This window comes from Choristoneura fumiferana, chromosome 20 (assembly GCF_025370935.1).
Source record: "Choristoneura fumiferana chromosome 20, NRCan_CFum_1, whole genome shotgun sequence".
Lineage (NCBI taxonomy): Eukaryota > Metazoa > Arthropoda > Insecta > Lepidoptera > Tortricidae > Choristoneura > Choristoneura fumiferana.
In genome coordinates, this window is record NC_133491.1 from 15,611,830 (window position 1) to 15,625,545 (window position 13,716).

At 38.7% G+C, this 13,716-nt stretch overlaps 1 protein-coding gene across 1 annotated transcript; it reads left to right on the forward strand.

Annotated features, from left to right (window-relative positions):
* Positions 1–10,723: 10,723 nt before the first annotated feature.
* On the forward strand, positions 10,724–11,869 carry LOC141439205 (uncharacterized). Its single transcript, XM_074103389.1, has one exon. The coding sequence runs from the start codon at positions 10,740–10,742 to the stop codon at positions 11,850–11,852; it is 1,113 nt and encodes a 370-aa protein (XP_073959490.1). The 5' UTR covers positions 10,724–10,739; the 3' UTR covers positions 11,853–11,869.
* Positions 11,870–13,716: the final 1,847 nt, after the last annotated feature.

Genomic DNA, 13,716 nt, shown 5'->3' on the forward strand with positions numbered 1-13,716 from the left:
TCATATCAATTAGTACGGCATAAGACATCAAAGGCTATGTGACAAAAGTCAATGTGATGATTTTTTTTATTTCATCATTACTACACAGTATAATAAAACAAAGTCGCTTCCCGCTGTCTGTCCCTATGTAGGCTTAGATCTTTAAAACTACGCTACGGATTTTGATGCGTTTTTTTTAATTGATAGAGTGATTCAAGAGGAAGGTTTATATGTATAATACATGCATAATATAGTAGAGAAACACTGATCATTTTAGAGGTTTCTAATGTGATGTCGATTAGATAGATCAAAAACATGTATAAAAAATCCATAATAATATTATAAATGCGAAAGTTTGTGTTTGTATATTTGTCCGTCTTTCACGTCGAAACGGAGCGACGGATCGACGTGATTTTTGGCATAGAGATAGTTTATGGGCCCGAGAGTGACATAGGCTACTTTTTATAGACGACCAGATGGCCTAGTGGTTAGAGAAGGTGACTACGAAGCTTGAGGTCCCGGGTTCGATTCCCGTGTCGGGGCAGATATTTGTATGAAAAATACGAATGTTTGTTCTCGGGTCTTGGGTGTTTAATATGTATTTAAGTATGTATCTATATCTATATAATTATATTTATCCGTTGTTTAGTACCTACCCATAACACAAGCTTTGCTAAGCTTACTTTGGGACTAGGTCAATTGGTGTGAATTGTCTCGTGATATTTATTTATTATTTTATTTATCCCGGAAAAATGCACAGTTCCCGAGAGAACAGCGCGCGATAACCGAATTACACGCGGGCCAAGCCGCGAGCAAAAGCTAGTTTATTCATAAAATTCACATAAGAAAGAAAAGTAATATTAAACAAGTAATAATTTTAGGTCTAGTAAATAAAATTTAGTTAAGTCTAAGCTAGGTTACAAGAGTAGACCTGTGTTTACAATGAAGGCTTATTTTTGATGTGTCTTAAAAAATGACATAAAAATGTCAAACATAACTTGTTTGGAACAACTTAATTGTGATCCACTGCGGATTTGTTGCACAGAAAAATTCTGACTAAGGGAACATTTGGGTACTTTACTTAACGCAAAGGGCGAAAATCCTTTGGGCGGTTTAGAACCACAATGCGAAATGGCCACAAATTAAAAGGCACAATTCTTGAATGATCACATCTTTAAATGACCAATCTACATTTGATCGAACAATAGCTTAAATCGGCGCGCTCGCTTCGCTTGCTCACTCATCGGCCACCCTAATTCTGAAACGTATTGATTGGCTAAATCTCGGCATGGCCCTTAATAAGTGAAAGCATTGAAATTTACCAGAAAAAAAAAACAATTTGTATATAATAAATGGTAATTTCATGAAGTGGTCATTTCTCATTGTGGTCCTAACGCCGAAACTGAGACATCTGCCAAAGTTAACGAATATCAAGGAAAACACTGTGTATGCGTGTCGCTCGCCTTCTTTTATCCCAGGGCACGTGCTACCACGTCCACAATTAGTCCTCAAGGGTTCCATTCACTGTCAATTTATGTCTTTCATCCCTCGTCAGGCACGAGGATAGCCGAATTGCTTTTTACTAAATCTTATTTGAAACAAGCGTATGACTGAAATGTAGGTTAAACCTGTGTTTTAGTCTAAATAAGTTTTTCTTCAAAAAATATTTGTAAAGCAATCTTTTTTCAAACTTATAGTAGGGAAGCCCATGATGCTAAATGGGAACTTACTCGAGCATCGTGGGGACTTAATAGATTTGTATATGTATAACATAGTTGAAAGACGGAAAGAGAGAGAGAGAGAGAGAGAGAGAGAGAGAGAGAGAGAGAGACATTTATTTACACATATTCGATACACAGAAAAAACACGCTAGGAAGAAATACTAATTAAAAAAAAACATCGAATAGTATAAATTGGGACCCACTCAGCATAATGTTGCAGCATAAAAGTTATATGATGTTGAAATAAGTTTCTGTTGAAAATTTCATTCTTAATACAAGATTTGTTTTCTGACTGTACTTTTTGTTGACTGTACTTGCATTGTCATTTAATTAAACTGAATATCCGTACCAAATTTCAAGTCGGCACTATTAACCTTTGTATAGAAATAGTGATTTTAACTCTTAATCTCACTCTTTGTCGGACCCTAACGTATTACTCCTCTCCTCTCATCCACTCAAAGGTTGACTGGTAGAGATCCCTTAAAGTGGCTTAAAAGGATAAGTCCGCCTTTGTACAAGTATCTCAAAGTTTGTCAATTGTATTTTGTTATTTTTTTTTGTACAATAAAGAGTTTACATACATACATAAATAAATAAACAGGGCAAGCTAAAGGAGAAGCTTCTAAAAAAGATGAAGATTAAATGATAAATTATGAAGGTCAAAGTTCCGTGTGACGTCACACCGTGCGGCACTAAGCACGGCGTGACGTCACGGGCCCCCACTCCCGAACTTGAAGCACTTCATCTTTGTATTTTTTTTGTTTAATTGACAAAAAAAATAAGTGTAATCTAACAGACGAACTAAATGGAATAATATTTCTTTTACCCAAGAAACTACCCATTTGTCACCGAAAAAAACCGGTCAAGAGCATGTCGGGCCATGATCAGTGTAGGGTTCCGTAGTTCCCGACCTTGCCTTAACTTAACTTTGCCTTAGAAATCATTTATTAACAAAAACTGAAAAACTGCTAACTGATTAAGTCGAAAATAATTTTCCTAAAAGTTTTTAGCTTAACTTCCGTGATGTTTTTCATATTTTTTTTGATGTGCGGTTCAAAAGTTAGAGAAGGACAGAGAGTCATTTTTTTGAACTTTCGGAGTGAATATCTCTATATGGTTTTGCAAACCCCTATTCATTTTCAAATACTTATCTAACGATACCCCACAACATAGCATGGAAGTGAAAAAACCGGCCAAGAGCGTGTCGAAAAAGGGTCTCCACTTAGCATAATATATCGCGATCGCGCGTTGCCGTAGCCGGGTATTTATAAGGAAAGAGAGAAAGCAAATAAATACATCAAAGTACACATGAACACATCCAACAGCTACTCAATGTACAGTAAACATTATTGCGACATTGAGGAAGTGACATTGACGTTTTGTTGAGAGCAAATGGCATGAAATAGGGGAGATGGCAAATCTTCATTGATGTAGGCGTCACTTTGCGGAGCACCAAATCAATGAACTTGCACCTTTTTACCAGGCTCCTCCGCTGCTACACATGCCCAACAACTACCAATGTGCGACACATAAGATGTTTTAAAATTGTTTCGAATTTGACTGATTAGTGATTACTTAAGTAAGCCTAAGCCTAAGTTTGGAAATGCGGCCATTGGCGTCATTTCTAAGTAAAAAGCGTATCTAATCTATATCTTCATAATTTATTTTGTTTAATTGCCAAAAAAACCGTTTTTAATAATTTATCCGACGGAATACTCATTTTTTTAATCTGAATGTGAGCGTTACTGTCCCTTGTAGAAAAGATACAGTCGAATATACAGAATCAATGTAGCAGGGTGGACCCTTTGTGCTACTAATGTCAAGTTGAACCCCGTACTTCTCAAGGAAGTCATGTGAAATTGTTTATTAAACGGTTCCACCCTGGTAAAGTCGAGGTGAAAGATATCTTTACACTTGAATACCTTGTTGCTGTCACTTCGTGTTTGAACTTTTGTATAAAATTGACAGAAGGTACACATCTAGAGTTGTGGATAACGCTCATTTTGAGGCTTAAAGACTCGAGCCCTTAAGACTCCAGAGTCTTAAAGACTCGACTATATTTGACAATTAAATTGGCTTATTTTATGCGTATGGATGCAAGAAACTGTCTTTGCGGCCTTTGAGTCGTTAAGCCTCGAGAGTCTTTAGGGTTCGAGTCTATAAGCCTCGAAATGAGCGTTTTTCACAACACTCACACCTACACCTACAGTCGAGTTCATAAACATGTGAGCAAAAATTTGATCAAAAAATATCTGAACACGCTTCACATCAATAGAGTCGTGTTCAGATATTTTTGATCAAATTTTTGCTCACAATTTTATGAACACGACTGTATCTATACACGTGACAAGGTACTAAAGTGTTAAGATTTATTTGACCTCAACTGTAGGTTTATAAATCAGTATGTTCAACTGTAAAGTAGAAGTTGCAGAGCTAAATTCGAGAGCGACAGAATATCCTATTAATTCTCCATGGAACATGTATTACAGCATAATATATATGTATTTAATGAGCCATGCTCGCACTACGTCTATATGGAAGTCCGAGTGTCTGTCTAGGCTATTTGCATACTAAATAAGTGTTATTTCTGTTTCAGATAGAGCTTGCTGACATATAGTTATGGTAAATATAAATACTTAATCTAGTTTCCACCTACGTAACGTAACAGTGTTTTGGAAGCGTAGGTAGGTATAGTCGCAAGCAATGGTACCTAGGCACAGAGTACATATATAACCTAGGTAAGGAATCGCGTTTTTGCAAGCTTTTATTTAACATGCAATTTTCGTTTTTTCGAAACTCATAGAGGTTGCATCTATTAAATATTGTACAAAATTTTCATTTTACCTAAGTAATTTTTTTTCTCAGTCCTCTGGGTTGTGACATAATATATACAAACTAAGCCACAGCCAAAGAGACTAAAGATATAGAATACACGTCTACATACCATGTGCTCGAAAAAACATCTCCTTCGGGCAGTCTGGAAAAAAATACTGACGCTGTATTGTATATCAATCCAATTTATAAAAGAGTGTAAACAAACCGATTTCATCAAAATTCTTGTATAAACACCCACTGGATCGAATCAATAACACATTTATCTATAATTCGTGTGTTTTAACTAGACGTCTAATCACTTTCTTCACCAAAATTCACTTGATTTCAATATTTAATTTTCATTTGAAAAATCTTCGTCAAAATCTGACGTTATTTCTTGAATGAAACACGTGTGTAGCAGCATAGACTAGCGTAGAGATGGTCGAAAATTTGACATTTTAAAAATCGATTAATGCTCGAATAATAAAATAGACAAAAATACTTTGATCTATTCAATTAATAAATTAATCGATTTACTGAAGTGATTAATTATTTTGCAATAAGTTCTAGGTTTTCACATCACTTAATGTCTATGGTCGGGTTAATGCCGTCTTTGTTTACACTTTTTATAAATTGAATTGGAATACAATATAGTGACTTGACATTTGCATACTTATTCTATAGAGTTGCAATAATAAAGGATTTATCGACCACGGGATATAGAAATATTGGATTTACGTCCAATCCCACTCTGAGAAGCTTATGCCCAGCGGTGGGACGTAATTACGTGGGAGACTAGTACCTATAGTAGTATAGTTACGAGTTGGCATTAAAAATTATTTGCATCACACTTAGACATTTCCCAATTTTAATATCAAATTCCTAAAACTCGCCTTATTCTTCACTTTTACCGCCCTAGGGATTTTGCCAACGGCTCGGGTACCCTCTAAGAGCCTGCTAACATAAGTAATTTAATAATTATGAATAAGTTAGTATATTATTACAGATACAGTAGAATTGGAACAAATATTGAGTCTCGATTTTGTTATTGGGATAGGGATCTAATGTTTGTTTTTCTTCCCTGATTGGAAAGGCATGACTTCCACACCGGTGGGAAACGATGATAATATGAAGAATTAGAACATTTGAAAAACTGTCGAAAATAGTCAGGGACATTGGCATTTTAAAGTTCAATATCTTAAAAACGGCTTAAGTGATTTTTATCAGACATATCTAAGAACCACCGCAAGGACACACAGTGATTAAAAATTGCAATTAGTGCACCCAAAAATCCTATTGACATTAACACATTCGCGACCACATACGCTACGCGCTACGCTCGTAGCTTGTAGCAGCGTTTTTCCGCTTTATAGCGAACACTGCCTACGAACATAGAACTCGCCTAGCGGGTTCTTGGTACAGTCAAGGGCAAAGATATCGACACGGCCAAAGTTGCAAAAATATGTATACACAGCCTTAATGTTAAGTGCATAAAGTCGTGTAGGTATACATATTTTTGTAACTTTGGCCGTGTCGATATCTTTGCCCTTGACTGTACTGAATGTGTGCAATCGTTCAATTGCAGTTATTGTTTTACCTACTGTGTAAACCTACGCCTTGTTGTGTGTGTTGTGTGTATGGTTATTTATAATGTAAGATTTTGAACAACTTTTTAACCCCCAACGCAAAAAGAGGGGTGTTATAAGTTTGAACGCTATGTGTGTCTGTCTGTCTGTTTGTCTGTGTTTTTTGTGTGTCTATCTGTGGCACCGTTGCTCTTACACGGGTAGACCGATTTGAATGTGTTTTTTTATTTGAAAACAGGTTTTCTAGCGATAGTTCTTAGACATGTTTCGTCAAAAAGCCGTGGTGGCCTAGTGGTTTGTCCTATCGCCTCTCAAGCAGAGGGTCGTGGGTTCGAACCCCCGGCTCGCACCTCTGAGTTTTTCGAAATACATGTGCGGAATTATATTTGAAATTTACCTACCATGAGCTTTGCGGTGAAGGAAAACATCGTGAGGAAACCTGCACAAACCTGCGAAGCGATTCAATGGTGCGTGCGAAGTTCCCAATCCGCACTGGGCCCGCGTGGGAACTATGGCCCAAGCCCTCTTGTTCTGAGAGGAGGCCTGTGCCCAGCAGTGGGACGTATATAGGCTGGAATGATGATGATGATGATGTTTTATCAAAATCGGTTCAGCCGTTTTTGCGATATAGATCTATGAAGTAAAAAAGTCGGGGGTTTTCCAATTTTTATTGGTTATTTCAACCTGTATACTCCGTGTGCTGTACTTTTCGCGAACAGTGAAAATACGTTTCTTTATTCTGTATTCTTTGTGTTGTTTGACAGAAGTTCAAATTCTGCTCGGACGGCGATTGCCCGCTGTGGGCTCTGGCAGCGCTCCACGCGCTGGGCAGCCTACCTGCCGGTCTCTTTCGTGCTTTGCTACAGCATATAGTGGATGAACTGCCTGTAAGTAACCCTTCTATACTTCTATTCTATTCAACGCTATCTGAATATCATATTTTCTGTCGGATTATCTATTTTGCTGGTGTTAGGACCTTGTGCAAGGTCCGCCCGGATTGCTACCGCCATCTTGCTCGCTGATCCTGCCGTGAAGCAGCAGTGACAGCCGGTGAAATTACTGGCACTTGAGGTATCCCATCGTAGGCCTCTAGGTTGGCAACGCATCTGTAATACCCCTGCTGTTGCAGATTTTTATGGGCGGTGGTGATCTCTTACCATCAGGACAGGAGACCCACTTGCTCGTTTGCCATCCAGTGAAATATTAAAAAAAAATCAATAACCCATCTAAAATAAAATGCCCCACACTGCTTAGGTACATTGTAATGAACTGAAAACAATTCTAACAAACAATATTCAATTCTACGCGGGCGAAGCCGTGCTGGCCTAGTGGTTTGACCTATCGCCTCTCAAGCAAAGGATCGTGGGTTCAAACCCCGGCTCGCACCTCTAGAGTTTTTCGAAATTCATGTGCGAAATTACATTTGAAAATTACCACGAGCTTTACCGTGAAGGTAAACATCCTGCAATGGGCCCGCATGGGAACTAGGGCCCAAAGTCCTCTCATTCTGAGAGGAGGCCTGTGTGGGCCCAGCAGTGGGACGTATAGGTATAGACTGGAATTATGATGATGATGATGATGTGATGAACCCTTCTATCGTTATAAAATAATTGCAGTCTCCCTCATAGCCTATTGGTTAGAGAACCTGACTATAGAGGTTGAGGTGAGGGGGCTTGGGGTTCGATCCCCGGTTGGGGCAGATATTTATGAAAAATACTAACGTTTGTTCTAGAGTCTTAGACGTTTAATATGTATTTATGTATATAAATATGTTTATCGATTGAAGCACGTCAAAGTTCGGGAGTGGAACACGCTTCCCGCTGGGGTATTCCCATCGAGTTACGACCTGGGTGCCTTTAAGAGGCGAGTGTACAGTTTTCTGCAGGGCCGACAACGCACTGGCATCGCGTAAAGCGCTGCGGATGTCTATGGACAGTGGTGATCACTTAACATCAGGTGACCCACTAGTTCTTTTGTCTGGCCTCTCTAACATAAAAAAGTGGGGTTCGTACGGTCGGTTCCCTGACTTATGTATCCACTTTTTTATACTAGTTGCATAGAAAAGTGAATGCTTATGGCGCAACGGAATTTGAACGCTCGCATAACATGATAAGTGTCAATTTCGCGTGCAAGTCGTAAGAGTACGGAACGATTTATACCTAAACTTGTATTCTGTTCGAGAGAGTCCCTTCTGTACGGTAGTACAGTCACCAGCACCAATATCTGACACAACAAGCGTGCATAAATATCTGATACGACTCTATTTCTAGGGCCGGAAGAACGTGTCAGATATTTTTGCACGCTCCACTGTGGCAGATATAAATGCTGGTGACTGTACTATTAGGTTATTCTGTGCTTGGTAGGGCACCGACTGTACTAAAAAGTGTCGCAATGCGAGACGTCCGTTAGTATATAATGTGTCCATATATTTCTTACTCTTTCACATATAGGTAAACGGACAGCAGGGCTACTACGAAACTCGAAACTCGAAGTTCGTGTCGTGCGGTCCCTCTGACAGTTAATACGATTTAATAAATTTAATACGAGAGCGAGAGGGACCGTACGATACGAACTTCGAGTGTCGAGTTTCGTAGTAGCCCTGCTGGCAGAGTGTCGACTAAGCCACGGTATTAACTAAGGCGGAGGGACGGCTCTCTCACATATTCGCTGCTTTGTCACAATTTTCTTTTTTTTTATCAGGAGACCCATTCAAATAAAACTCTTTAGATGTGTTTTTACGGGTGTCCTGAAATTTTTTTTTTTTTTAGTTGTGACACTAACCAACTAAAGCAGTGATATGTGTATCTTTGAATCGTAATATTTTGACACTTGATATAAGTATTTACAGAATGTTTACTTTGAAGGGTTTACAATTTAGTATTCTCGAAGAAGACGTGTGTTGTCTGCATTTTAATATCAACTTTGCACATACCGAAAGTAATTCAATTTTAAAGTTACTGTACGAAGGATTATTAGATTTCATAAAACGACGTACCTAGTGTCTGTTGTTTGAAAATAACCTAACCGACAAAAAATTGGAAACCTACGACTTTGTCACTTTAAAGTTCAATATTTCAATAACCGCAAACTGATTTTGATGAAACATGTCTAAGAACCATCGCTAGAAAACCTGCTTTCAAATAAAAAAAACCGCATTCGAATCCACCACCCGTTAAAGAGCTACGGTGCCACAGACAGACACACAGACATGCATAGCGGTCAAACTTATAACACCCCTTTTTGGCGTCGGGGGTTAATAATCACAATTAAAACAAATCTTAACTATTTTTGACTAGCTTTCACCCGCGGCTTCGCTCACGTTAGCCAAATTTATAAATGACTAGCTTTTGCCCGCGGCTCCGCCCGCGTGGTATTCGGTTATCGCGCGCTGTTCCCTCGGGAACTGTGCATTTTTCCGGGATAAAAAGTAGCCTATGTCACTCTCGGGCCAAAAAACTATCTCTATGCCAAAATTCACGTCAATCCGTCGCTCCGTTACAGCGTGAAAGACGGACAAACACACAAACACACTTTCGCATTTATAATATTAGTATGGATGGATTAATAAAAATGTTGTTGTTCCTATTATTGTCGTTGTTGTGCCAAAATGGTGTCCGATTGATCTGAAATTTGGTAGGAACCTATGGAGGAGGAACCTGGGGAAGAATGTTTACCAACCAATACTGCCTTATTATAATAGGGTCTAACCTAAATGGTCCAGCTTTCATACGTTTAGTATAGCCACATGGCACTTGTTTCTTGATAATACCATAGCAAAAAAAGCCTAAAACCAATGTTTTCCAAAAATAATTTTAAATTAAGAATGCAATTTACGAGTTAATTGCAAGAGTTTATTACTTATTTAATTAAATTAACACTTCTAATATTGTTCCAAGTGACGTCCTTCATTTGCTATGCATCTTCTCACTCGAAACATTGAATTTGCGGGTAGATCCAGTTTTATGAATTGTATGAATTAAATTCGGGTTTTGTTCCGCGTACAGCACCATACCAGCACCAATATGTGACACAACAAGAGTGCATAAATATCTGATACGACTCTATTTCTAGGGCCGGAAGGACGTGTCAGATATTTTTGCACGCTCCGCTGTGGCAGATATTAATGCTGGTGACTGTACCTTGGTTTTAACGAAGCTCGATATATCGATCCAGTTTATTCTGTAACCTACTTATACCGTTTATAAGTGAAGCATTTTAGGATATACCACGTAACAGGTTTTGATATCTTCTATAGTTTAGAAATAATCGGTAACATTAGTTTCCACCCAGCATACCTATGCGGTTGTACTGTACAAACTACTGTATGCTGGCATTTAGGTAAAATACCACCTGGCATTTAGATTAACCGGTTTGTGAAAAGTGAAATAATGTGTCATCTAGTTTGCTTTACAGTACGTGTTTAAAATTAACAATGGGACTGTCTCTTACTAACAATTATACAAGTTAACGAATAGTTTTTTCTATTACGTAACTGTACCTAAATACTGAGGTGACGCCTACTCATCTACACCAAGTTACACCACAGTACGAACAGTACAATTTGAACGGTTATTTTAAATTTAGTTTGCGGACAGTACGTGTCTTGTACGCTGGGGACTGTTTCTTACTAAATAATTAAATGAGATCTTGTATCTCTTTTGTAGATGTCGATGACATATATGAATATGAACTGATGGATGATGACAAGCCTGACTCGAACAGAGGATCATCTAGGCGTTCGCTGGCGTCTGTGGTTGTGAGACAACAATCCAAGTCGATTGAACATCCAGAGGAGTCCCCGCGGCCGCCGTCGCCGTCGCCAACCTCCGCGCCGCCGGCCCAGCCGCCGCAACCGCCGCCGGCCCCGCTGGTGACCGATAGCGCTGCGCCCCCAGTCGTACCTACGCCATCGACGAGTGCAGATTGTACTCCTTTACTGACCGATCCGGCTGCACCAACAGACCCCTCAGTACTCGACACTGAAGTCTTAGACAACGAATTATTGGAAATTCTTGGTATGGATCCTACATCTGTTAAAACCTATGGAAAGGATATACAAAAAGATTTATCAGTTCGTCTCGAACACTACACGACGTCCGGCTTGAGCAAAGAATTACGAAAAGAACTAAAAGAAAAATATTTAACTCCGGGCAACTGCAAAAAGATAGACCCGCCGGAGCTCAACGCCGAGATTAAAGCCGCTATTACTGAGGTTGTGGAAAAACGTGACAAAGCTATTGAAAGCAAACAACGCCACCTTACTACAGCTATCACATGTGTAGGTGCAGCTATTACAGAATTATTGTCTTCCAAGGAAAAACATCCAAATTTACTCAGATCATTGATGGATGCGGTGCGTATCATGTGTGATTGTCAACACGCAGATTCAGTAACAAGGCGGAAGTTTCTACTGAACTCTGTAAAAAAGGATATGAAGGAACAGCTTCAAAACACCAAAATAGATCGTTTCCTGTTTGGGGAAAACTTATCAGATACTTTAAAATCTGCAAAGGCAATTGTTAGGTCTGGATCGGATCTAAAGCAACCCGCATTTAAACCACAAAATAAAAGAACGGCACCAAATTCTTCAAATTCTTTGCCAAAAAACTGGAAGGGCCAATCACAAGGGCGTCGACCCCCGATTCCATCGAAGACGAAGGAACCAACGGCAACCACGACCCGCGGTCGGCCCAACACCTACTCGAAGCAGTCTCATCATCCGCAGCAGAAATCGAACTACAATCGTCGTTAAATCTGGTAAAACCATGTGGCAGACTTTCATTATTTCAGAAAAAATGGTCAATGATCACTTCTGATCCAGTAGTTCTTTCATACATTGAGGGATACCAAATTCCCTTCACTCGACCAGTAGTTCAAAATTTACCACCTAAAAACCGTACATATTCTGCTACAGAGAGAACACAGATTTCTGATGCTATTAATGAACTATTATCCAAAGAGGTTATCTCAGAATGTGAACCTATAGATAATCAATATCTATCATCTTACTTTCTAATACCCAAACCGAACGGAAAAATGAGATTTATTTTAAATTTAAAATCATTAAACAAATTTATAGATACCTCTCATTTTAAATTGGAAGATTTGCGTACCGCACTTAAACTCATTTCAAAAAATTGTTTCTTAAGTACACTCGATCTCAAGGACGCCTACTTTTTAATCAAAATAGATGAAAAATACCGCAAGTATTTAAGGTTTCAGTTTGAAAATGTTATTTACGAGTTTAATGTTTTACCGTTCGGTTTGAATACAGCTCCATATGTGTTCACAAAGGTCATGAAACCGGTAATAAAACTTCTACGGTCTTGTGGATATTTGTCAACCATTTATTTGGATGACATTCTTGTAATTGGTAATAATTACCACGACTGTAACAGAAACGTAAGTGATACAAAACATCTTTTGGTATCTCTGGGTTTCATAATAAATGAAGAAAAGAGTAGCCTCATCCCATCACAGTCGTGCAAATTTTTAGGCTATATCCTTAACACAAAAGATTTCCAGGTCTCCTTGCCAAATAGAAAAACGTAATCACATTAAATCCCAAATTGTAAAGTTTTCATCATTAAAGAGCTGTAAAATAAGGGATTTTGCCAGTATTGTGGGTCTTTTGGTATCAGCTTGCCCGGCTGTGGAGTATGGATGGCTTTACACAAAGTCATTTGAAAGGTACAAATACCTCAATTTAGGGGATACAAATAATTACGAAAAAATAATGTCAATTCCGTACAAATTGAAAGATGATTTTGACTGGTGGAAACGTTCAATAGAAAATACTTCTTGCAAAATTAAAATCGATGAATTTGACCTGGAAATCTTCTCGGATTCCTCAACAACGGGATGGGGAATAGCGTGTGGGAATCAGAAAGCTAGTGGCCAGTGGAGTATTGAAGAAAGTAAATGCCACATAAATTACCTTGAGCTGCTAGCTGTATTTATAGGACTAAAAATATTCGCAAAAAAATTATCAAATTGCCAGATTTTGTTACGCATTGATAACACCACCGCTATCTCCTATGTCAACCGTATGGGAGGTATCCAGTTTCCTCATTTAACAAATCTCACTAAACTGCTCTGGCAATGGTGCGAGGAAAGAAACTTATACGTTTTCGCTTCTTATATCCGTTCCGCGGATAATATTATTGCAGATCAGGAATCTCGGCGTACGCATCCAGATATTGAGTGGACATTAGCTGATTATGCATACACGGCTATTGTAAATAAATTTAAATTACCGGAAATTGATTTGTTTGCAAGCAGATTAAATTTTAAGTGCCCCACTTATATCTCATGGCAAAGGGATCCGGATGCGTATGCGATTAATGCTTTCACAGTCTGTTGGACCTTTCTATTTTTATGCTTTCCCTCCTTTCACAATGATTTTAAAATGTTTGAGAAAAATAATTTCTGACAAAACCAGGGTATAATGGTTGTACCGCAGTGGCCAACGCAACCATGGTACCCGGTATTTAATAGGTTATTAGTTTCAGAACCTTTAGTTTTTAAAGCAAATAAAAACTTGATTATATCTGGTGATTCCAGCCGGGCCCACATGCGCTCGCAGATTACCCTGGGGCAGGAGTAATTGTCAGGGA